The sequence below is a fragment of the Eubalaena glacialis genome, chromosome 3 (assembly GCF_028564815.1).
Source record: "Eubalaena glacialis isolate mEubGla1 chromosome 3, mEubGla1.1.hap2.+ XY, whole genome shotgun sequence".
Taxonomy (NCBI): domain Eukaryota; kingdom Metazoa; phylum Chordata; class Mammalia; order Artiodactyla; family Balaenidae; genus Eubalaena; species Eubalaena glacialis.
In genome coordinates this window covers 55,181,816-55,208,849 of record NC_083718.1, presented here as the reverse complement: position 1 = coordinate 55,208,849, position 27,034 = coordinate 55,181,816, and the positions used below count along the sequence as shown (strand labels likewise).

General features: G+C 34.5%; 1 protein-coding gene across 3 annotated transcripts in view; it reads left to right on the top strand.

The window, feature by feature from the left end:
- The window catches only part of RASAL2 (RAS protein activator like 2), a 376,664-nt gene that overhangs the window by 223,699 nt on the left and 125,931 nt on the right, over positions 1-27,034 (top strand). The window contains exon 1 of one of the 3 annotated variants that reach the window (XM_061183078.1): positions 10,322-10,355. The exons of the other annotated variants lie outside the window; for them this stretch is intronic. Within the exon in view, the coding sequence (XP_061039061.1) occupies positions 10,343-10,355 (13 nt within the window). The 5' untranslated portion in view covers positions 10,322-10,342. Of the gene's footprint in view, positions 1-10,321; positions 10,356-27,034 lie in introns of those variants that run through there. 3 annotated transcript variants of the gene reach the window in all.

Sequence of the window (27,034 nt, the reverse complement as noted above, 5' to 3'; positions counted from 1 at the left end):
ACATGTTAAAATTAAGTTCCCCAGAAGAATGCTGGCACATACTGGGTGCTCATTAAATGTTTGTTTCTTTCTCTCTGCCAGTTTTGTTGTATTTTCTGTGAGAAAAGAAATCTTGAGTTCCATACAATCGATGTATGAACACATTTAAAATCCAACTAGTTTTTAAGTAGGGTACTGAAATTTCAGACTTTAAGTACAAATTATGCATAGTTTAATAGATTATGACAAACATTCTAGATGCCAGATTTTTCATGAGAACAACTCCTTTCATTAAAAAACAGTCACAGATAGTAAATATGTAATCAGAAATGAAGTACACAGCAAACAATTAATTTGACAAAATTTAATGCCCTTTAACCACTTTGGATGTACTTCTTACTATCAACTGGACAGGAAAATCTATCTCCAGCAGTATTTAGATCAGTATTTATTATACATTCAATAAATCTTGGTTGATAATATTGTTGACTAAATTGCCTTAAGTTATCAGGGTCATTTGTGGCAGGAAAAGTATAAATGTTGTTGACTGCTAAAGTGAAGGCAGCAGTTTATTTCAGTTCCACTTTATTACAGCATTACTATCAGGTGACTAGTAAACCCTGCACAATCTTTTCTCAAAATTATTTCATTGGATAAGTGCAGAAGATTGAGCTAATATTAGCCCGTAATACGAGGAACATAAGTGATGTGTTAGTTTGTTTTACTGGTGCTGCTTGAAATATACGCCCAAAGTTCTATAAGCTACTATCCTACATACCTACTAAGAAATTATTTCACAGAACATTTCATTTGTACCTCTCCTTGGGTAATTTATAATGTCAGCATTTTCTTATCGAGGCATCTACTATTACAGTATAGGGTATATGTAGTGTCTTATCTCTAGTAGTCTTGGTAAGAGTAATACTTTTTTGACAAAGTTACAGATTTCTTCACATGATTGTAGTTGCAGGGGGATGTACTCTAGACCATGTAATGAACGCATTAAAAGTGATCTCTGGTAAAAGAATTAAACATTTTTATAAATGGAAGGAAAAGAACCATTTAGAGAATCCAAGGTGATGGTAGCTTGTGAGTCCTGGTAAATGAAGAAATCCATAAAGATATTTATCACAAGAAGGTGAGCTTTTTGAGGGAAAGAATGCCATGTCAAATCAGGGATGAATGATAAAAACTGTTCTCATTCCCCCCCCCCCCCGCCTTTTTACAGCCTCCCTCCCCCAAACACACAGAATACTATTTTTATTTTATTTTATTCAACAAATGCTTACATAGTGGTTTGTGCCAGGGATTGTTCCAAGTACTTTGCAAATATTTACTTACTTTACTCTATGAGCTAGGTACTATTATTATCTCTGTTTGTTTACTTTTTTAATATTTAATGAAACCAAGGCATGGCTTTTCCAAGACTCTGTAAGTAGTAAATGGCACAGCTGGTATTTGAACCTGGTAATCTCGCCCTACAGTTAGTCCTCTGAACCTCTGTGCTCTTTCTGCTGCTCACCTTAGAGTGGTGAGCAAAAGGGGCTGAGTTCTTAGGACTTCCCTGGTGGCACAGTGGTTAAGAATCCGCCTGCCAATGCAGGGGACACAGGTTCGAGCCCTGGTCCAGGAAGATCCCACATGCTGCGGAGCAACTAAGCCCATGTGCCACAACTACTGAGCCTGCACTCTAGAGCCCACGAGCCACAACTACTGAAGCCCATGTGCCACAACTACTGGAGCCCGCGTGCCTAGATCCCATGCTCTGCAACAAGAGAAGCCACCACAATGAGAAGCCCGCACACCACAATGAAGAGTAGCCCCCGCTCGCTGCAACTAGAGAAAGCCCGCGCGCAGCAACGAAGACCCAACGCAGCCAAATATTAATTAATTAATTTTTAAAAATCTCTTCTAAAACAAAAAGAGGCTGAGTACTCCTGAGTCCTGTGACGCTGTCAACCGTTATCTCCTTATACCGTTAAAAAAATAAATTTATTAGCAGAGTTGTCTGTTTTACTGTCACTTAGTGGAACATAATGTGTAGTCATTTATTTGAAAATATGAGAACAAAATATGTAGGTTTCTTGTTGCTATTGGCAATCTTAGGAAAAACTATGATGAATGAAATTCTGTTTACTAAAGACGCAACTTCATGCATCATTTAGAGAACTTCTCTACCAAGAACATGTTTGGCACTTAATAGCACTCAATAAATATTGAGCCTAATTAAACAGTGAACAAGGATGCACAATATATTTTCAGCATTTTCCAATTCATCATATTCTTTTTAGTTTCATGTGATATAGAATTTAAAATATGTATCATGAAAGCCTTAGGAAATTTTGAATGTTTTATAGGAGATCATTTTAATCATGCAACAGCTGATGGTACAGGGTAAACCATGATCCATAATAATCACATTTTACAAATTCAAGCCTAGAACTTCTCTAAGGACAAAACTATATCCTTAAAAGCAGTGTTGTGATCTTTCTCTTGCCAATGAGATAGAAACCATTGTATTTATTTCCTGACATGAGGGGGAAAGGGATATTTCCAGTTCCCGTACAAAAATATCCCTGTTCTTATTTCTCTGGATGGCCTCTTGAGAGATCTAATAGTGGAAGTGTGATTCTGCCTCTAGTCACCAATGACTATTTCCTTAGCAAATTCATTAACCCCTCTTTTATCTCTCAATTTTTGTCACTTATAAAATATCACTTAAGTATTAGACTTCCCCTAAATAGAGCTATTTTTCACTTATTTCTGTTTTCTATCAATATGACATTTTAAGACCAGCATATTAAATACATTATTTAGTTTTAAATTAGTTCAAAAACCCAAGCCATAGGCGCTCTAACTTTATTATATCCTGGGGTAGATTTATCTGTTAATAGTAACCATTATTGAAGGTAGGTTAAAGTATAGTACAGGCACATAATCATATTTCTTGAATATGTTAAAACCCAAATTTTTGTTTTTTATTGGAGTTACATCACTCCTATCACTGAAACAAATCTCTCATAGATGATTTTCAAGTTTTTCATTGGTTTTTAGCTTCAGCAATAATAAAGTTAGATGCCATGTTCTATTGCGGAGAGAAAATACGTTATCCGTTGTGACGGACCGAAAAATTTGTTATTAAAGCAAATGGCAAATCAATCCTTGAATGCAGTATTTTTGTTGCTGAACTACATGGTGCTTTCTTTGTAGGATTGCTGGTTTGGAATTGACTATGTGCCTTGTCTCGTAATTCTGTACCTTTTGTACCATTGCTTTTGCCTTTTCTGGAAGACTGTCTAATTTATTTCTTATTATGTAGAACTTTATTCGGTAACTATAAAGAATTTTTTTTTACTGTATGTGCAGAAATTTAGAAGGAAGTTTAACCTCTTGAAAGTTATTTTTCATATTTACTGATATTTTCTAAAACTGAAAATGATTATTTATGGAGTTATTTTTCATGTCCATAGTGTTTTACACTTGACTTTAACAGATTGGCGGATCATTCATCTCACCTTTTAAAATAAGAAAAAATCTCATATCATTACATAGGAACTTTCAAAAGTAACCCTTCTCAAAAAATAGGGGGAAAATGTATGTATTTCAAAATGTAATATTTGAAATGAAAATGTAATAACACTAGTATCATAAAGTGGAACAGAGATGCACTCTTGGAGCCTAGAATATAATTGAATAAAAGGGTCTAATTTTTATTACTATCACCATCCTAATGGTTCAGAGGTAATGACTAGAAGTACCACAGATTAATTTTCCCCTTGCTTAAGAATTTCAATTTTCCTTTGGGGAATGGATTTTTCTATTAAAAAATAATCAGAACCATCTTTTTAAAAACCAAATATATTTGACACATAACATAGTATGAATTTAAGGTGTACAACGTGTTACTTTGATACATTTATATATTGTAATATGATTACCGTTGTAATGCTATTTATCACATTACATAATTGTAATACAATTTTGTTGTCCATATTTATTACATTGTACATTAGATCTCTATGGCCTATTTACTATCCATTGCAAGTCTGTACCCTTAAACAACATCAGTTTTATCCCCCCAAATCCATCCCCTGGTAAGCACCATTTTACTGTCTGACTTGTTTGTTTTGAGTTTGACATTTTAGATTTCATATATAAGTGATGTCATACCATATTTGTCTTTCTCTGTCTGACTTATCTCACTTAGCATAATGTGTTCAAGGTCCATGCATGTTGTCACAAATGGCAGGCTATCCTCCTATCTCATAGCTGAATAATATTTCATCGGTATATAAATCGTATCTTTTTTACCCACTCATCTGCTGATGGACATTTAAGGTTGTTTCCGTATCTTGGATATTGTAAATAATGCTGCAGTAAACATGGGAGTGCGTATATCTCTTTAAAATACTGTTTTCATTTCCTTTGGGTATGTACCCAGTAGTGGAATTGCTGGATTGTATGGTAGATCTATTTTTAATTTTTTGAGGAACACCCATATTATTTTCCATAGTATTGGATCACTTTATATTCCCATCAGTAGTGTGTGAGGGTTCCCTTCTCACCACATCCTTACCAGCACCTGTTGTCCCTTGTCTTTTAGATGATAATCATTCTGACGGGCGTGAGGTGATAATATCTTATTGCAGTTTTGATTTGCATTTCCCTGATGACTAGTGATGTTGAGCATCTTTTCATGTGTCTGTTGTCCATTTTGATGTCCTCTTTGCTTCATGATTTATCTCTTGGAGTTCTACTAGATTTTAGCTTGCTTTAGTTAGTTGTAAGAGAGTAATGGAAATTGAGTGAAGTGGACTTTACCTGCAGTATGTGTTTTCAATTATATAGTACATGTATATGTTGTTGTATCAGTGGTATGCCAAAGATGACTGTACCATAACATCTTTGCTTTTTATAAGTAGATTTATGGAAACAGTAGCCCACACTTGCAAATATTCTTTAAAACTAAGGCAAAAATAAATGCCTAATGACATATTTTTACTGAAACTGAAGTGTTATCTGCATTATATGGGAAAGGTGGACTAATAGTACTTCAGTTGTGACAGCAGATTAGCTTAACAGGAAATCAACAAGCCAAGCCGTGCAGATAGTTATATATGTATTTTAAAGCCACTGAAGAAAATGAGTTTTTGAAAGCTTTATTAAAGTTCAATTTAAGCTCTTCTTTTAAATGAGGAGGGCCAATGTCACAGGCATGTCCTTGGCTCTGTGAACACATTGAGATATCCATTAATATCCAACCCTATCCCAGAAAGCTTTTAGTTGCTTCTTACTGTTTATTAATGATTTTTTTCATAGAAATAGAAGTGTTGCTTTTGTTTCTGTAGTATATTATTACTCATACACGGAAATAAAACTAGAAAAAGATTTGCCTGGATTTTTCCACAAAGGTTTTGCTTATTTTTCTTTGAAGTATGGTCCTATTCATATGACAGCCTGAGTATTGAGAAGGGTGACTGATGTGTGATTTTGCCTGCTCTTTATAATGCTTTCTCCTGACCAATGGCCATTTCAGGTAAGCAAATGCAGTCTACTAAATCATCTTAGCTGGAAAAGCAAGGCAAAGCTCTAATGCCTAGCCAGAAGTTGTAAAAACGTTGTGTGGCCATCAAAATTGTCACTTGTCTGGCATGTGCCTTTTCTAAACACTCTGAGTACTTTGCTAACCATATGACTAACAGATCCTCTGGTCTTTATAATGCCTTTTTATCAGAAGAGAAGTATGCCTTGTGGTCCCATCATATACAAATAAAATGGAATAAAAATTAGAATTTCAGTGGCATTTCTGAATAAGTGGGTGACTTTGGTGTTTGTCATTCTAGTTATAAACAATGGTTTCCTTTTCTAATACGAACTCTGAAAAGAATGCAGTAGGAAGGCCACAGCATCAGAATGTCAGTCTGGTTTATGGGGAGACATTAAAAGAAACTGTGTTTATGGTTAGAAGAAGCTGTGTCTCTGATCATCTGCTGTTCAGAAGAGGGAGCACATGTACAGACTGGTGTACACCTCAGTTTGACTGCTATCAATGTGTGTATCTGCTTGGAGGAGGTGATGACATGTATTACCAGGATTTTTTGTTTGTTTGCTCATTTGTTAATTTGTTTGATAAGAAAGTGGATGTGCAAGTAACTTTTAATTATATGCAGCTAGCTTTTTTGTGTGTGCCCTTTGATTTTCAGAAAATCATGCATCTATAGTTTTAGGGTTTCTTAATGGCTGTTACATTGACTTCTATACCTGTACCAAAGTCAGAATTCCATAATTACTTTTGTAAGGGGTAGGGAGAAAATATACTATCCATATTCTTCAAAGTTCACAAAACATACTGTTTGATTCATAACTAGAAAAAAAATATCCTAGCGGTTTAGAAACAAAACCAATATTCGTTGACACTGAACTTGGAAGCTCACATAGATACAGCCTTCGGTAGTCCATTTATACCTGATTTCAAGCTATTTGTTTATTTAGCAGATATTTATTAAGCATTTATTATGTGGTAGACATTATATAAGTTCCAAGAAGGACAAGAACAGAGTGCTGTGTTAAGTTATAATAGGACCATAGTTTGACAAGGTGGTGACCAAACTTTAAATTTGATTGATGCTCTTATTTATGTTTGAATTATAATATGGAATTCTGGAACCAGAAGAGACCTTTAAAATTATCTACTCCAACCCTTCATTCAGTGTTTGAATCTTTCTTATTATTCATTTGATCATTGCTGATGTTCGACTATTTTTGACTTACAAAAATGGCATTTTCACGTAGTTCAACCTAGTAGAACCATTTAGTAAGTACAGTGCTGGATCATGACTGCGTAAGATGGATTAGTCAAGACAACCCTATCCAACTCTCTGTATAGGGGAGAAATGTGAAACCAGATATTGACAAAATAGTGACTATTTGCAAAAATAAAATGGCTCAAGTGCCCTCATCTAACCAAAATGAATATGCTGGGTGCTGAATTGAGCTTTCTAGTTATGTGATCCAATATATCATTTCAAAACACCTTCACACTCTATGAGGCTTTTCTAACCCATGAGGGATTTTCTGCATGGACATGGATTTCAGTTACTTTGTAACTTGAGCTCATGGCTGGAGTGTGAGCCATTTACGCATGCTTCTCCAGCTTCTTAGAGAACTCCTTAGTGTTGTAGTTTAAGATTTTATCAGTCTCTTCAGTGTCTACCTCAAAAGCTGCATTTCTGTGATCAAGGCAGCACAACACATGGCTGTGGGTTCAGAGACATTAAAAATTATTCCAAGAAGCAACATCTAGGGATCAGGATTTCACCTATTACAAGTAGGTCCTAATTGGGTAAATGATGAAATGACTATTTTCCCTTCGTATATAATTCAATTGTCTTCAATTAGTTAACTTGAAATCGCACAAACCTGAGACGAATTCCTTTATATTCTTGTTTCACCGCATGTACATACACAGTGCTAGGCTGTGGCATCAGAAAATGGATATGCTATGGTCCCTGTCCTCAAGTTATTCTAAAGCACTCCTCAGTGTAAGTACTTACAAAGGTTTGGTAATTGAAATATATTCTTTCATCCATCCATCCATCTCTCCATCCAGGCATCACTGATTAAGTACCTATTAAGCCAGGCACTGTTATAGGCTCTAGCAATAAGCTGAAAACAAGACAAAGCCCCTCCCTCATCTACCTCATGTTCTGGTGGGGAAAAGAGACATTAAACATCAGTACATAGTATAATGTTAGAGAATGATGAAGGCTATAAAGAAAAAAAAAATAGTGGAGAGTAAAAAAAAAAAAAATACAGAGGAGAATGTAATCAACTCTGGGTAGGAAATAAGGTAAACCACACTAAGAATATAATTTTAAATCTGGGTTTTGAAGGGTAAGTAAGAGTATGACAGGCAGACCAGGCAAGGAAGGAACTTCTAGATAGAGAAGCAGCAACATCAAGGCTAGAAGGCATAAAACGGGATTATAAATAGGAATGCTTACTTGTGAAAAAGATTTAGTATAGAAATTAATAAAATATGGTGTATAATATCCTTTGAACAGTGTTGACTAATGGAATAACATCATATTTGGGTATATGAAAAATTGTTTCCTCAACAGTGCTTCTCAGATTTACTCAAGTATCAGAACTCTAAGTAGGAAAAGTGCTTTTTGCAGAACACAGTAAATTATTGTTATAATTCACCTTCAGATATCTGAAAATGTCATTATCGATCTGAATTTGGAACTATTCCAGGCATCTTTAAGATTAATTAACAGTAACAGATTCTAACATTTTAAAATATATTTAAAAAGAAAAAACTCACACTTGAGAAAATCGTATACATGAACTTTCTCTGTCCTGTCACGGAAGATTGCTATTATTCTTTTTTATCATCAGAACACGAGTTCAGTAGCATAGTTTGAGAGCTGCTGCACTACAGTTATTCATCAGATGGGCTGCCAACCCGTGTGGGAAGAGTTAGGGAGTCACTGCCTCTTGTAGTAGGCAGCCCCTTCGGAAAGCGCCTTGCAATGGCTCTGACTTCCTTTTATTGAGCTGAAATCTCTTTCCCTGATAATTTAGACTCACTGCTTAGACTCTAACTTAGACTCTGACTCTTGGATAGAATGATGGAAATCATGACTTATTTTTTATAAATATTCTGAGGAATAATAAGTAAAAATAATTTTGGTATATTTTGCACTATTTTAAGGTTAATTATAAATGAGACAAATAATGATAAAGCGTAAAGCTCACCTGAGTGAGAAGAGGGTAGGGGTTGTTGGTGTTTTGTTTCATATAGGGCAGGGTGGGAATCTGTGGTCTGTAAGTCTTCATGGTCAGATCCTTAGTTTGTTCTTTTCTGTATAACTTTTTGTTTATGTCTTTTCCCCCTCTATGACTCTTATTTGAGTAGCAATAGGGTTTATAGGAATAGTTCTTCTGAAGTAGAGATAGGAAACTCAAAGTAAAGGCAGAGGAAAATGCAATGTTAGAGTATTATGATCCTTGAAAGAAAATGAAAGCAGATAACGGAAACCAAATTATGATGGAATTAAAGGAGACTTTATATGTGAATCATTGAGACTTGGAGAGAAAAAGGGGAGGGAAAAAAGGGTGCCAAAGATACATACATTCACACTCATCACACATATGTATGTATGTGTACATATACAAATATATCTGTGTGTAAATGTATATCTAGATTGTATATGAGAGATATATAATACATATATATAAACACATAAATAGAGTATATTTGTTTCTATCAGCTGTTTGTTAAACGGTAGATAAAAGATTGAAACCGGGCTCTTCTCATGTCTGTCCTGTTCTACTGTCTGAAGTGGCAGGTGGAATCTGCTCAGTGATTCAAACAGTGAATTTTTTAATTGCTCAGTCCTGACATGCTAACCTTAGCAGACGAGCAGCTTCAGAACGTGTTCGGTCATCATACCAATACTGAAGATTACATCATTGACCTGCCTTCCTTTTTTGGAATGTAGGAAAAAACAAACCCTAGAAATACGTCAGATTTGAAAACAAACCAAAATAATGACTGAGAATAGTGATATTATCTATAGTTTCATCACAACTAGTTGACTAATCAGTTAGGAGCCATTCTGTTTATAAAATTAATTTTTAATTATTCTTTATTTTTAAAATGAAGTTCTAGCTTAAGACCTGAATGAAAGGTTTCAGAGAAATAAAAATTTTCTTTTCTGAATTTAAAATATTTCTATTGCGATAAGGTGACACACTGAGTGACTTTAAGATAATAATATTTGTGTTAACAGACTTCTATATATACATCAGCTGTAAGATATTTCCCTGGGTTTTGAAAAGTTTATGTTTTAATTCAGCACAATAACACTCAAAATAAGAATCTCTGAAATTTGTTTTATTTTTCTATCCCTAAAATAGGACAGATTTTGAAGTAGATTGCTTTAAAAAAAATGAATCACTTCTTAAAACACACAGATGTACACATCCACCCTTGGGACAGAAGAAATGAATTACCTCGCTTGGTAAATCGCATTGCTTCTCCTGAACTAGATTGCCTCCTGCATCCAGTGCTGTGAAAGAGAGGCGCTCTGAGCAGGAAGGATAGCCATTGTTCAGTGCTCTCTAGCAAAAGAACTGGGCGGGGAGGGGTGTGTGGGGGGATGGAGTTTGACTGGCGTTGGCTCTGGCTTTTCTACATTCCAATCTGTCTGAGGCACAGAGCGAGAGCAAAAAAAAAAAAAAAAAGTGGAGAGAGAGAGCGCAAGTGAGCAAGCACGGTGAGTACCATACGGTATAGAAAGTGTTTTGACTGGCACGCCGGAAAGATCATGTTAGCAACACCCAGAAACTTCACGGAATGCAGACCCCAGGTAAGAGTTCCTAGAGTCTGTCTGAGACAGAAATTAAAAGTTCGTATATATTTAAAGGGAATGTGTGCTTTTTCAAAATTACACAAATGGAATGACTGTTTACTTTTGTGCTTATTGGCTTTTAAAAATAGGTTGTTTTTCATTACTGTGAGTTCACAGGAATACTGTGTGGAGGCTGTCAACATCCAGTACAAAATCCAGCTCAAGAATAGCCTTCTGAGAAACTCAGATAAATTAAAGGTGTAATGATCATAGCAAAATACTAGCACTGCAACATTTACTTGTTCTTTTAATAATTTGAAGTGGATTTCTTATTCTGTATCTTCCCCAGATTCTTTATGAAATATTAAGATACCTGGGAATGGATACAGCCCATTTCTCTCTGAGGGAGACAAAATATATTGACCATTAATAATATTGTAACAACCTTGCTTGAATCTCAGTAGCGTGTAGTAAATCTGTTTAATTTGGAAAGCTCAACAGGTTGGATCCATAGACAACAGTAAGAGTTCAAATGAGAACTTTGCTTGTTTTTTTGTTTTTTTGTGGGTTTTTTTGCCCAAGCAGGCTTTTAATATCCTCTGCCAATAGATGACAAGTTAGAAACTTTAATTAGCTCATTGAAAGTTAAATCTGAAAGAGACTTGAGAGACGTCTACTGCAGTCCACTCTCTCCATTTTCAATGAGAACATTGAGGTCTAAGGGAGTTGATGCTCGCTCAAGATCACAGCATTACAACAGAATTGAAAAGAAAATCCAGGTCTCGTGATCTGCAGTTTACTGGTTTTTTCATGGTACCAGCTATCAATACATTTAGGCTTTATACTTTATCCATACTGTATCTGCTGGCTCAGGTACCATGAATTATTGCCTAAAGACCAAATGCATCGTAAACCTAGATTGAAATCTTATGGGGAGGAAATATTGGGGGATGGATGTCATCAATATTGACGTCATATTCTTTATCGAAACCAAAAATATGTAACAAAATATTTATCAGAATAAAAAATAGCTTTCAGTTAAGGAAAATAACTATAGTTTATATGTTGCTTTCATATAAACAATTACATAGCTGTGGCATGTTCTGAATATCTGTATATGAAATTAAAATTAAAATTGATTTTAATTTCTTTTAAAGACTTTGGGACTTAGCAACTGTATAATTTAAGTTAGTAAAGCTGTTTTGGGGTAACTTGTATCTATTTACTGGAAGCAAAACATCATCCCATAGTCACTGCCTTCTCTATGTTTATATTTTTTTAATGTAAGATAACATTTTAAAATTATCCAACTGTTTGAACCATTTGCTTCCTTATCCAATGTCCAGCTCTGTTTCCTCCATTTATAAGGGTCCTCTGTTACTCCACCTCATGAATTATGTGTTAGAGGGTAACTTAAGTGGAGGATCTTGAGAGTCACAACAGACAGTGAACATCTGTCTTCATACATTTTCATTTAGTCCCTAAAAAGGTTGCTGCCCTTTCCATTTTTCTGGAGACCATTGTGGGGTTGAAAGAGGCCACACTATTCTAGTGAGCTAAATAGTAAAGATAGCCACTGTCAAAAGGATCTGTCATGGCTCTTTACAATTCCTGGGAACAAGTTAGCTTGATTTGGCTGTAAGCACAGTGAAGGGATGCAGTGTTTTTGTGTTAAAGCTTGACCTGCTATTCCAGTTTTTGACTAGGTCTGTGTAGATGCAGTTGTGATTTATAAGTTTGTGAGGGATGAACAGTAAGTTGTAAGGAACAGTTTCACTACTGCTCTCGGCTATCGGAAATCAAATTACGAAGTACATTCTCTACCCAGAAGGAAACAAGAGACTGTCTTACTGCCGAATCCATTATTAAAACACACTGTTTATAAAAGGACTGATGGCTGTGAGAATGAGGACATAATGCTCTATCCAACTTAACAGTGTTCATGTTGTGTTACACAGGGCTTAGATTTTTTCTCTCATCTTTTATCCTGCTGGAGTATGTGAAAGGACTGCCATGATATATGTGTGTATATTATGTGTGTATATGGTGGGTGGATGGATGGATGGATGGATGAAGATGGACTTTTGGCCTTAGTGTATTTCCCCATGTTAGAAACAATCAAGTCATTAATCTATTGCTGGTATTTTACTGACCTAACGTGAAAGAAACTACTTTATTAACCAATCTGATAATTATAAAATTACTACCATGCATTGGAAAGAGAAAAATATTAGAAGGAAACACATACTCCTTTTTCTGTCCTGAATACAGATGTCAGATTATGCAGGTTTATACTTTCTCTGTTAGAGAAAAGCAGTGTGCTAATAAGGTGCCCATTTTATGACCAAAGACAGATTGTAAATGGGAAGGGAGTGGGTAGGGTGAAATGAATGACATGAGGAAAGAAACTCTCTTATGTATGTGAAACAATTTTCTTTTGACCGTTGTTTTTTTGAAGTTATGCCCATTTTCACTGCTCATGATTTTTTTTCCTTGATACTAGTTTCTCTAAAATTTTTTTCATGAAATATATATCCATATAGTTTATATATTAAATTTGCAAAGAAGGTAAAGAGCTCTGCGTCATAGCCATTGACATTTTTCTGATAAAAGTTTGGCTATAGTTGATCAAAACTTTTGTCTCATTCAGAGGAGTTACTTCTTTCCCGCTGCAATTTCTCTCTACTTCTTGGGTATAATTCAGTGTTTTGTAATGCTCTGAGTTGTCCAGTTAATTCTTTACTCATAAAGGTTACCTGATTATCCACTCAAAACTCTGGGAATCCTATTATGTAGACCACATGGTTGTGTTTCCCCTTCTGCTCCAGTCTTGACCTTCTTCAGCAGCCTGTAAAGAGGAAAAGTGTTACGCTGGTTTTGTTCTTTCTGTTCTTTCACGCTCTCTAGTGGTTGTTTGTGGTTGTTCTTGTTTTCAGTTCCCTATCAGTTTTAGTGAAGCAGGTGACTGTGGTGAAATCAGGTTCAGCAGACTCTTACACTTGAGGTGCATGAACTTTCTAAAATATCTAATTCTTTAGTGCAGAAAGAGAAAAAGATTGATTATGTCCTGTTGTTTCCTAGTGAACAGCGAGTCAAGAAAATGAGTTATGACTCAGCAATATGAATCCTCTTATAGCTGTCTTTTCTTTCTCTTTATTTTTGTCTTCCTTTGTGTGTATGTGTGTGTGTGTGTGTGTGTGTGTGTGTGTGTGCGTGCGCGCGCGCACGCGCTGATGGGGATTCAGTCTATCAGAGTTTCACATGTAATTATGGGTATGATATCTGCTTGTGTCTGGAAGCCTTAAGCGTTGCCACTGAGAATATTTTCTTTGTGCACACTTGACAAGTAGGAGAGACTTACTGAATCATCATTAAAATTCAGATGAAGGTCTTTATCTTCTCTGGTACCTTCCTCGCCCCTACTCAGACTGTACCATTCTGCTGAATGAGGAGCTCTCTGAACTTAAACACATGGAAAGGGAGCCAGTGAGGAGTTCTTATCAATATTAGACTCTATAAGACTCCACATTTCTGTCATTCTCAGGTTTACGATATTTTATAAATAAGTGAATTGCTGAAACAGCAACTTGTAAAGTTAGTTCAGGTTAATACAGTTTTGTTCTTTGAAGAATAAAAATGACCTGGTTCTGCTTGCTCTTCTTTGTCAGACTTTCAAAAGTAAGTAAGCAAACAAGTTTAGCTGCTAGGATCAAGCCGGTGTCATTCAGGACCAGGTGTCACCTAGGATAGCCAGCCTGTTGGACAATTTGCTTACTCTGATTATTGCATTTAATTCAGACTATAGAGTACCTTTGGAAAAACTTAGCAGCACTGTTGTATAGTTAACTATTCATAGATATTACCTTTAGTTAACATGAAAACTAGAAAAACTGGATAGTCTTTCACTTTTTAACCCTCTGGTTTGTAACTTTCTTGCTAAATTACATTTCAAATGGGTTGTGTGCAGTTGATTTGATTTCTGGTCTCTTGATTCAGATAGGAGAAGATAAGATGTTTGGGTCCCTACTTCAATAATCCCTTTTTCTAGGAACACCTAGACTATAAAGCATCAGTTAAATAAATGAAATAATTTATTTCATTTGTTTAAAAAAGGAATGATGTGTCAAAGGGGGTACAAGAAGAGCCACCAAAAAATCTAGCCCGTGTGAATACATTGAAAGAATTGGGTTTGCTCAGTCAAAGGACAGGACAAGATGTGATGTGTCTGTGAACAGGGAAGGATAATCATCTTTTGTGTACCAAGAGCTCATTATGAAGAGCTCATTTCTAAGATTTTGTTCAGTATGGTTATACTTCTTATTAGCATTTTCTCTAAGTATAGGAAACAAATCACTCAAAGAAAGGGTAATAGATTATTTACCTTCTTCATGTGGTAAAGGAGCTGTATCACAGTAAGTATTTGGTCTGATTTTTGTGAGTCTCCATTATACAGCTGAAATATAAGGAGATTTTTAATGAATTAAGATCTTTATTTTATCTTCCATACAGTTAGCTTACGTACATCTTGAAATTTTTCTTGAAGCATTTTTGCCTCCCCTTAATACTCAGTGAAACATCATGGTAGTTTCCTGAAACAATAGATGTCACTCTGTTTTATGAGTACCATTTTTTACTTGTAAATATTTGCACAGTGACAATTGCTAAAATTATGAAATATATTTTTAGTAACTTTGGTTTTATTCATTTCCTTTCCTTATAAATACAGCACTCAGTAAATACTTGATTGATGATCAACTTGTAAAGGTAAATTTTCCGAAGAAGTAGCTTTTTTTCTTTTTTTTTTTTTCCAATTGGAGCCAGTGTTGACCATCTTTATTAACAAAACCAAAAACATGGTGTAAGGAAGAAATCCGAGGAGTTATTGCTGTCATTACAAAGAATGAAAACCAGTCTCCCTTGGAAACATTTTTATTAACAAAACCAAAGTGTACTATTCAAAGGGAATTTATTGCAATATAAAAGGCAGAAGTCTTTTTAGAAAGTTTATAAGTTACTTGTTTGTTTTATTTGTAAATGGAAGGGTATTTAAAAGCAGAAGCCAGGCTTTCCTCTGGTCCTTTTTAAAAAGAAAATCCAACCAATTATTTACCAGTTTTTCTCAGAAACATATCTTCTGAGAAACTGCAAAATGTGAACAAACTGCAAAATGTATTTGACAATCAAATTTTAATTAACAAGAAATAGTGAGCTTCAAGGACGTGACTATTTTATTGCTATAAAATACTGTGATTTATGACAGCTTCCCAGTAGGTTTCTTCCAGTGTCAGAAATTATAAGCCCATTTTTATTTTGCTTAGCTCTTGAATTAAATATTTAAAGGTAGACTTTTTGTTTCTCTTTTCCCCTGTCAAACCTGTGTTACAGGAGAATAGAAACTGGTTTTTTTAAAGCTTTCCAGGTTTAGTCCAGATGTTGCTTATGTTACATTTTTCTCTGACAATCTGAAAAGAGTTATTTTTAAATTTTAATATCCAATCATAATATATAACGAACTCCTACACACCTGTGAGAAAAAGGCAAGACTTCAATGCCCATTTTACAAAAGAGCCTATCCAAGTGGGTCTTCAGTATATGAAAAGGTGCTCAGTTTCATTATTCATCAGGGAAATGCAAATTTAAACCAGAATGGAATTGCGTAACCATCAGAATGTCTAAAATGAGAAAAACAGAAAATACCCAATGTTGACAAGGATCTAGAACAAAAGGAATTCTCTCACACTACTGATGAGAGTATAGATTTGTACAACTACTTTGAAGAACTATTTGACAGTATCTGCTAAAGCTGAACAATGCTCTGTGACCCAGCAATTCCACTCCTATATATGTACCCAACAGAAATGCATACATAGGTTCACCAAAACACCTGTACAAAAAATGTTCGTAATAGCTAAAAATTAGAAACCACCCAAATGCTCATTAGCAGTAGAATGGCTAAATTGTGGTTTGCTTACACAATGGAATTCTGTACAGCATTGAAAAGAACTATTGCTTCCTGCAACAGAATGGATAAATCTCACAAATGTATATTGAGCATGAAAAGTTAGTCTCAAAAGAATCTACACACCGTTTGATTCTACTTTTATATAGTTCAAATTCATCTGAGGTGATAGAAGTCAGGATAGTGATTATCCTTATGAGGTAATGACTGGAAAGGATGTATAAAGGAGGCTTCTGGTTGCTGGTAATGCTGTTTTGTTTTGTTCTGTCCTGTTTTGTTTAATCTAGGTGCTATTTACTGGGATGAGTTCCATTTGAAAAACTTTATTGACCTGTGCACTCATTATTTATACACTTTTCTGAATGCATGTTATCCTTTAATAAAGAGTCTGAGAAAAGATATTTTTATAATCTTTCCATTTTGCTAAAACAGAACCACAAAATAGAAACAAAAAACAATAAGCAAACTTCCAGGATGATGGTATGGTATTCTTTGAAAGTCCATTTTGTTTACATAGATGGTGAGGAATGACCCCATGTTTATTCTTAAATTGTAAGTTGCCTAGGGAATTCCCTGGCGGTCCAGCGGTAAGGACTCGGCACTTTCACTGCTGAGGGCACGGGTTCAGTCCCTGGTCGGGGAACTAAGATGCGGCAAGCCGTGCGGTGCAGCCAAAAATAAAATAGATTTGCCTAGTCTATGTGTGCTGTCAGGGACTTTACATTTGGAGTCATTTAAAGGGTTAGATGGGGAAAGCCTCAGATAGACTGGGCTTATAAGTGCATCTTCAAAACAAAATTGCAGGATGTGCATAATAGAACTACCAGGCTTTCCATAAACTTTCAAAGTACCATTCATAAGCATTCAAAGACATATAAAACACTAATTTTCATATGACTTAAATATTTTATAGTAGTAACAATATATATATATATTTCTGTAGTGTATATAAAGATATAAATTTACTCATACCAAACACATTAATTTTTACATATAGTTATTAATTAGTTCTAGATACAAATTTAATAAGAGTTTTCTGTACCTTTGGCTTTAATATCATTTTGCTTTAAAAACATTTCTATGCTTTTAAAGGATACATGATTACTTGTTTTATTGGAAGAAAAATAAAACTTTTTTTTTTTAACATTTTTATTGGAGTATAATTGCTTTACAATGGTGTGTTAGTTTCTGCTTTATAACAAAGTGAATCAGTTATACATATACATATATCCCCATATCTCTTCCCTCTTGCGTCTCCCTCCCTCCCACCCTTCTAGCTGGTCACAAAGCACCAAGCTGATCTCCCTGTGCTATGCGACTGCTTCCCACTAGCTATCTATTTTACATTTGGTAGTGTATATATGTCCATATATACACTACCACTCTCTCACTTTGTCCCAGCTTATGCTTCCCCCTCCCCATGTCCTCAAGTCCATTCTCTAGTAGGTCCGCGTCTGTATTCCCGTCTTGCCCCTAGGTTCTTCATGACCTTTTTTTTTTCTTTTTAGATTCCATATATATGTGTTAGCATACGGTATTTGTTTTTCTCTTTCTGACTTACTTCACTCTGTATGACAGACTCTAGGTCCATCCACCTCACTACAAATAACTCAATTTCGTTTCTTTTTATGGCTGAGTAATATTCCATTGTATATATGTGCCACATCTTCTTTATCCATTCATCCGATGATGGACACTTAGGTTGCTTCCATGTCCTGGCTATTGTAAATAGAGCTGCAATGAACATTGTGGTACATGACTCTTTTTGAATTATGGTTTTCTCAGGGTATATGCCCAGTAGTGGGGTTGCTGGGTCATATGGTAGTTCTATTTTTAGTTTTTTAAGGAACCTCCATACTGTTCTCCATAGTGGCTGTATCAATTTACGTTCCCACCAACAGTGTATGAGGGTTCCCTTTTCTCCACACCCTCTCCAGCATTTACTGTTTGTAGATTTTTTTGATGATGGCCATTCTGACCGGTGTGAGATGATATCTCATTGTAGTTTTGATTTGCATTTCTCTAACGATTAATGATGTTGAGCATTCTTTCATGTGTTTGTTGGCAATCTGTACATCTTCTTTGGAGAAATGTCTAAAAGAGCTTTTTCGTCACTGAAATGTGGAAGTATCCAACACAATAAATGGAAGATACTTAATAAATGTTAATTTCCTTCTTTTTTTTGCAAAAATACAAGCATGATATATTCTTGAGCATGCCTTTCTTCTCTTCTCACATAAATCGCCCCCCTCCATCTTATCCTTCCAGTTCTGAATCATTAAAATGCATGTGTTTAGCTCTATGGATTCATTTACAGCAGTCTTCTCCACTAGATCCTTCATATTTCACGCTTTACTCAAGCTCAGTGTTTTCATGTTAGCATACTAAATTAGTTTTCTATTGCTGTTATAACAACCATACACTCAATGACTTAAAACAACACCCATTTATTATTTCACAGTTTCTATAGAACCAAAGTACAGGCAGAGTGTAGCTGGTTGTCTGCTCAGCGTATCACAAGGTCAAAACCAAAGTATTAGCAGGCTGCATTCTCATCTGGAGCTCAGAGTCCTCTTGTAGTTGTAGGACTGAGAATCCTGTTTTCTTGCTGGCTATTGGCAGGGAGTCATTCTCAGCTCCTAGAGACCACCTTTGCATCTCATTCCTGTGACACTCCCAGAACATGGCAACTTACTTCTTCAAAGCCAGTGAGAGAATCTTACTCTAGTCTACCATGATGGAGTCCAGTATAATATGCAACATAATCACAAGAATGACTGTACCATCATCTTTGCCATATAATACAACAGAATCGAGGGAGTGACTATCCCATCATATTAACAGATCCAGGGCCCCACCTACACCCAAGGGTAGAGGATTATACAAAGATGTGAGAACCATATATACCCACATCATAAACACCAAAGCCTTAGTGCACGATTCTTAATTGTGCTTTTTTTCCCCCCTTTCATATCGAATGTAGACTATTCATTGAAATTAATGATTCGCTAGTTCTGGCAGGTTAACAATCTCATCTTTATTTTAATTAAATTAATATTAGTTTTATGAGGCCTATGCTTCTTTTCTGTGATAGCAGCATTTTCATTTTCAATCTGCCACCCATTTTTAATAAAATAAAGGAAAACACAATATAATCATGCAAATATTGCCGAACAGATTCTGATGCCAAATTAACTGTTGATGAACATGTGACCCCACCTCATATTTATCATCAACTGATGAATGACAGTCCTGAATTTTTTTAAATTTCTGAATTAAAAAGTTACAGACCTATCCATTCTTAAATTATTTTGCTGTTGAAGAATGATCTGAACTCTAGGGAACTCCCTAGGCCTCTAAAGATGTTGTATATCCTGCCCATCATGACAGTTTCCTGCCCATTTTCAATCCTGCCTTCTAATTATAGATCTTTCCAAATGCATGTCTTTTAATGCCTCATAATTCTTGGTAACCTGTGCCGCTCTTATTCCTTGAACTTTTATTTATTTATTTTTATTTTGCTTTGTTTATTAGATTATGTTTTTAAACATAACACTTGAGATATTAAGTTATTTTCCGTTTAATTTGTAGTCCTTATTAGAGTACTGTGTTCTCTTCTGTGTGCCATATCTAAAAAATTTTGGACGTGTTTTCAGTGATGGAAAGGCTAGAAAATAAGATCTTGAAGAAAACTTAGACATTAAGGTTGTCCAGTGTGAGGAACACAGTAATACAAAATATATATGAAAACATTGTCACAAACTATTTTCCCTATCCATTAAGAGGAGGAAAAAGAGAATGTGGCAGTATGTAGAATCTGAGTGAAATAGAAGTATGTAGGTTTGGGGCTTTAAAACTGTGACTCTTAGGATCTTCTTCTTTGTGAGACATCATAAGTTAAATCTTACTTTTCCTGAGGTCAAATAAATCCTACTTGAAAACCAAAGAAATTAATTGAATAAAGTTTCAAGTTCCATGCTCCCTTGACTATATATAATTTTCTAATCCGTTATAATAATTGAAGTATTATGTGGGTCTATTTTAAATAAAATCTTAATTAAAAAAATAACAGTAATAGCTGACATTCCTAACAGTTCAAACCAGGCCCAGGTATAAAAGCTCTTCCTTCCCCCACACTCCAGGAATTCTATTATTTTCTGCACATATAACTAAAATTAGCAATTAGTATTTATCCTACCAGACTCTCTATATGTGTGTGTGTGCGTATATGTATGTGTGTAAATAGCACATGAACATAGACAATTTTTCTGTGTTTTCAGCATGATCAAATGATACATGTTGTAGTTCAACTTGTGTTTTTCACTTAAGAACATATTATAGGCTCTTTGTTTCTGGTAATGGTGGGCTAGGTTTTCCGAATAACCCTCCTACTGAAAACAACTAAGTGAGATAAATGTATTTTTTTAAAAAACTGTCCTCTTAAAAGCATCAAAGAGACACTTCTAAATAATCCACAGATCAATGAAGAAGTCATAAGAGAAGTTAGAACCAAATGGTACTGAAAATATTATATATCAAAATTTGTATGATTTAGCTAGAGTAGAACTTGAAGTTAGAAAAATAGTACCATAGTAAAGAGCATAGAAGGAAAGAAAAAAGGATTAGAATAGGAATTAATTAAACAAATCAGACATGCAGTGGAGAAAATCAACAAAGCTAAGAGTTAGTTATTTGAAAAGACATAAAATTGACAAACCTTTGGCAAGACTGATCAAGAAAAATATAATTATTATCCAGAATGGAAAAGGATATGTTGCTATCAATCCTGCATACAGTAAAAAATACTTACAGAATATTATAAACAATTTTATGGAAACAAATTTTTAAATTACATGAACTAGTGAAACTTTTAGGAAAATACAACTTGCTGAAAACTGACACAAGAAGAAGATCCTAATATTGTTAAAGAAATTCAATCTGAAATTAAGAGCTTTACCTCAAATAAAAATCCAAGCCCAGAAGACTTTGCTTAAGTATTCTAGCAGACATTTAAGAAAGATATAATTTCATACAATGGAACACTACTCAGCAATAAGAAAGAATGAAATTTTGCCATTTGTGGCAACATGAATGGACTTGTAGGGCCTTATGTTAAGTGAGGTAGGTCAGGCAGAGAAAGACAAATACTGTATGATGGCACTTATATGTGGAATCTAAAAAATACAACCAACTAGTGAATAAAACAAAAAAGAAGCAGACACGCAGATATAGAGAACAAACTAGTGGTTACCAGTGGGGAGAGGGAAGAGGGGAGGGGCAATATAGGATGGGGGGGAAAGGATTATTATGGGATTACAGTAAGTCCCCTACATACGAACCTTCATGTTGCGAACTTTTCAAAGATGCGAACGTGCGTTCCATCAATGTCAGACGTGAGTGAAATTGCAGCTTGCCCTCCATCTCCTATTGCTGACGATCCTTCAGCTCTACCATCTCCCACCTCCTCTCCCTCCTTCAGTCAGTAACTCTTCTTGCCTGTTCACTTGATGCCAGCCCGTATATGCCAGCTGTTGTACTGTACTACTGTGTACTTTTCAAGGTACTGTACTGTAAGATTAAAAATGTTTATTTTTTGTGTTTGTTTATTTTTATGTATTATTTGTGTGAAAAGTATTATAAACCTATTGTGGTACAGTACTGTATACCCGCTTGTGTTAGTTGGGTACCTAGGCTAACTTTGTTTGACTTACGAACAAATTGGACTTAAGAACGCTCTCTCAGAATGGAACTCGTTTGTATGCGGGGGACTTACTATATGAAATTGTGTGTGTGAAACTTTTGAAAATTGTAAAGCACTATAGAATTTAAAGAATGTTTCACTCAATTAAAAAAATTGAAAAAAGATATAATTTCAGATTACACAAATTCTTTCTGAAAAAGAAAAGAGACTATACACATTAGCTAATTTTATAACACTGGCATCACTTCTATACCACCTGACAACAACATTACATGAAAGGACAATTATAGGGCAATCTTATTCATTATCACAGATGCCAAAATCCTAAACAAATATTAGTAAATAGAATAATACATTATAACAAAGTTGGGTTTATTATACCAATGCAAAGTTTGTTTAATATTTAATAATTAGTATAATTCACTATCAGTGGACTAAAGGAGAAAAACTTAAAATCATCTCAATTGTGCAAAAACCATGTTTGATAAAATTTAACAACCATTCGTAATAACTCTTAGCAAAACAGGAATAGAAAAGAACTTCCTTACTCTGATAAAGGGTATCTACAAAAACCCCTCAACAAACATACTTAATGGTTAAAAGCCCCCCTTTCAGATGAGAATCAAGACTAGGATGTCCACTGTTACTTCTGCTATTTCACATTATACTGGATGTCCTAGTTAGTACAGCAAGGCAACCAAATATTATAAGGATTGGAAAGATACAAAATTTTAATAATTTGCTGATGATGTAATTGTTCAGGAAATTTAAAAAAAAAAACAACCTTTACAGATAATGAGTTTAGCAAGGTTGATAGATACAACATCTGGAAACAAAAATCAATTGCATTTCTGTATCGACAACAAACTAAAAGTGAATTTTTTAAAAAGATAACTATTTACAATAACATAAAAAGTAATTACCTAGGAAATAAATCTAGTAAAAGATGTACAAAACATCTAGAAAACTATAAACTTTGTTATTTTGTTATTGCACTTCACTTTATTGCACTTTGCAGATTACTGAGTTTTTTACAGATTAAAGGTTTGTGGCAACCCTGCATCAAGGAAGTCTATTGGTGCCATTCTTCCAACAGCATTTGCTCACTTCATGTCTCTGTGTCACATTTTGGTAATTCTCACAACACTTCAAACCATCCACCAGCAAAAAGATTACAACTTGCTAGAGGCTCAGATGATGGTTAGCATTTTTTTAGCAGTAAAATATTTTTTATTGAAGTATAGTTGATTCACTTTGCTGTACAGCAGAAATATAAAACTTTATTAAAAGAAATTAAAGAATAATTGAAAAGGGGGCTATACCATATATCTGGAATCAGAATATTGGTTTGTAGGATGTTAATTTTCTGTCACATTTCTCTATACATTCGATACAATCCCAGTAAAAATCTCATGAGTGTTTTATAGAGGAATTTTACAAATGGATTATAAAATTTATATGGATTATAAAATTATACAGAGGCCCGAGTATAACCAAAATCTCTAGAAGAAATATAAATTGGTAGGACTTGCTCTATCAGCTATCAAGACTTTTTATAAAGCTATAGTAATTGAGACAAAGTGATATTGGTTTTAGAAATAGACCAGTGGAACAAAGAATCTTAAAACAGATCTGTACATATATGTACATTTTATTTATGATAAATTGACACTGCAGAGTGGTGGCGAAATTATGGTCTTTTCAATAAATGGTACTGGCTCAACTAGTTATTCGAATGAAAAAAAAAAAGGAAGTGATTCCTTCTTCACATGTTATACAAAAATCAATTTCATATGGATTGTAGACCTAAATGTAAATGACAAAATAATAACATGAAATATATCATATTTTTTTAATTGTAGTATAATTGATTTACAATATTGTGTTAGCTTCTGGTGTACAGCAAAGTGATTCAGTTTCGTGTGTGTGTGTGTGTGTGTGTGTATGTGTGTATTCTTTTTCACATTCTTTTCCATCATGGTTTATCACAGGATATTGAATATGGTTCTCTGTGCTATACAGTAGGACCTTGTTGTTTATCTATTTTATATAGTAGTTTATATCTGCTAATCCCAAACTCCTAATTTATCCCTCCCCCGAACTCTTTCCCCTTTGGTAACCATAAATTTGTTTTCTGTGTCAGTGAGTCTGTTCCTGTTTTGTAAATAAGTTCATTTGTATCACTTTTTTAGATTTCGCATTGAAGTGATATTATATGATATTTGTCTTTCTCTGTCTGGCTTACTTCACTAAGTATGATAATCTCCAGGTCTATCCATGTTGCTGCAAAGGGCATTATTTCATTCTTTTTTTATGGCTGAGTAATAGTCCATTGTGTATATATTCCACATCTTCTTTATCTATTCATCTGTCAATGAACATTTAGCTTGCTTCCATGTCTTGGCTATTGTAAATAGTGCTGCTGTGAACATTGGGGGTGCTTGTATCTTTTCGAATTAGAGTTTTCTCCAGATATATGCCCAGGAGTGGAATTGCTGGATCATATGGTAACTCTACTTTTAGTTTTTTAAGGAACCTACATTCTGTTTTCCATAGTGGCTTTACCAATTACATTCCCACCAACAAAGTAAGGAAGGTTCCCTTTTCTCCACACTCTCTCCAGCGTTTATTATTTGTAGACTTTTTGATGATGACCATTCTGGCTGGTGTGAGGTGATATCTGATTGTAGTTTTGACTTGCATTTCTCTAATAATTAGTGATGTTGAGCAGCTTTTCATGTGCCTCTTGGCTATCTGTATGTCTTCTTTGGAGAAATGTCTATTAAGGTCTTCTGCCCATTTTTGATTGGATTGTTGGGTTTTTTTTGTTATTGAGTTGTATGAGCTGATTGTATACTTCGGAAATTAAACCATTGTCGATCATGTCGTTTGCAAATATTTTCTCCCAGTCCATAGGTTGTCTTTTCATTTTGTTTATGGTTTCCTTTGCTGTGCAAAAGCTTGTAAGTTTGATTAGGTCCCATTTGTTTATTTTTGCTTTTATTTCTTTTGCCTTGGGAGACTGACCTAAAAAAACATTGGTACGATTTATGTCAGAGAATGTTTTGCCTATGTTCTCTTCTAGGAGTTTTACAGTATCATGTCTTATATTTAAGTCTTTAAGCCATTTTGTGTTTATTTTTGTGTATGATGTGAGGGAGTGTTTTAACCTCGTTGATTTACATGTGGCTGTCAAGCTTTCCCAACACCACTTACTGAAGAGACTGTCTTTTCTCCATTGTATATTCTTGCCTATATCATAACGTCTTTATGGCTTTAGGATAGAGAAATAATTTTTAAATCAGACAGAAAAAGCACTAACTGTAAAGAAGGAAAAAGTGATCAATTTTACTATGTTAAGGACTTCTCTTTATCAAAATACACTGCTCAGAGAGCAAAAAGGCAAGCTACATAAACCAACAAAGAAAATAATACGAGAATATATCAAGCACTCCTACAAATTAATAAGACAAAGCTCAATAGAAAAGTGGACAAAAGACTTGAATAAGCACTTCACAGAAGAAGATAACCAGATGGTCATATACATTTGAAGAGATGCTTAGCCTGATTAATAATCAAGGAAACCCAAATTAAAACTATAAGATATCACCGTACAACCTCTAGGTTGGCTGAAATTTAAAATCTGATGAAACCAAAGTTGTCAAGAATATAAGAGCAATGGGAGCTCTTACATTGCTAGTAGGAGTGAAAATTCATACAGTTTCTTTAGAAAACAATTTGGCATTATCTAGTAAAACTGAAAATAATGCTAACCCAGTAGAAATACATATTTATGTACATGATGATACATGTACAAAAATTAAAAACATCCATAATAGCCCTCAAATGGATACAACTTGGAAAAAAAATCAATAAATTGGGATTTTTAAAAAGTATGATAGTCATGCAATAGAATACAGCAATGAAAATGAAAAAACTATAGTGACACACAACAATATTAATAAATCTTAAAAATATAATCTTGAGCAAAAGAAACCAAATTCAAAAATACATATGTTGTGTTATACCATTTATATAAAATTCAAGAAAGGGGAAAACAAAACTGTGTATTGAAGAATACACATTTGAGTGTTAAAACTGTAAATAGACACAAAGAATGTTTAGCACAGAAAGCAGGATTGTGGTTATCCATTGGGTAGGGGGAATTAGGATCACATGGAGTATTTGGGGACTTATGGGTTGCTGGCACTGTTCTGATTCTTGCTTTGGTGGTATTAGATAATTCATTAAACTCTACACTTAAATTGTACGCTATTTTAATATTTCAAGTAAAAATAATATGTTGAAGACATCTTTGCATTTCATTATATTTACATCTGTAGATCCTTGAAGGCTGCATATTATTCCATTGTAGATTTATCTATTCCCCTACTTAGGAACACTTATTGTTTTTAGTTTTTGCCATTACCAACTTTTTATTAAACAACTTTGTACATATATCTATGTTCAATTGCTTGTGCTGATATTTCTGTGGGATTGGTTCCTAGAAATAGAATCAAAGGTAGTTTACATTTCATACTTGATAGATACTGTTAACTAGCCTTGCAAATTTGTTCAAGATGTCTTTTGCTTTCCTATTTGAAGCTTTTAATTTTTATGTTTTTCTTTTCTTTCTTTCTTTCTTTCTTTTTTAAATTTTTTTTTCTAAATGGCTTGATACAAGAGAAGTTTATTTACCTTTTACATCCAAACAATGATGTATTGTATCAATGTTGATCCCGGTTGTGGTATTTTACTGTACTTTTGCAAGATGTATCATTGGGGAAAACTGAGTAAAGGATACAGTTTTCCTGGGGGATCTCTTTGTATTATTCCTTCCGACTAGTATGCAAATCTATCACTGTCATAAAATTAAAACTTAATTTAAATGGAGATATGCACGTGAGTGATCTTCATGGGCCAGGCCTTGGAGAGGAGCAAGTCACGAATGCTCACATCCCATTGGCTAGAACTTAGTTACCTGGCCATACCTAACCACCTGGGGGTTTTATTAATTTATTTTTATTTTTTATTTAT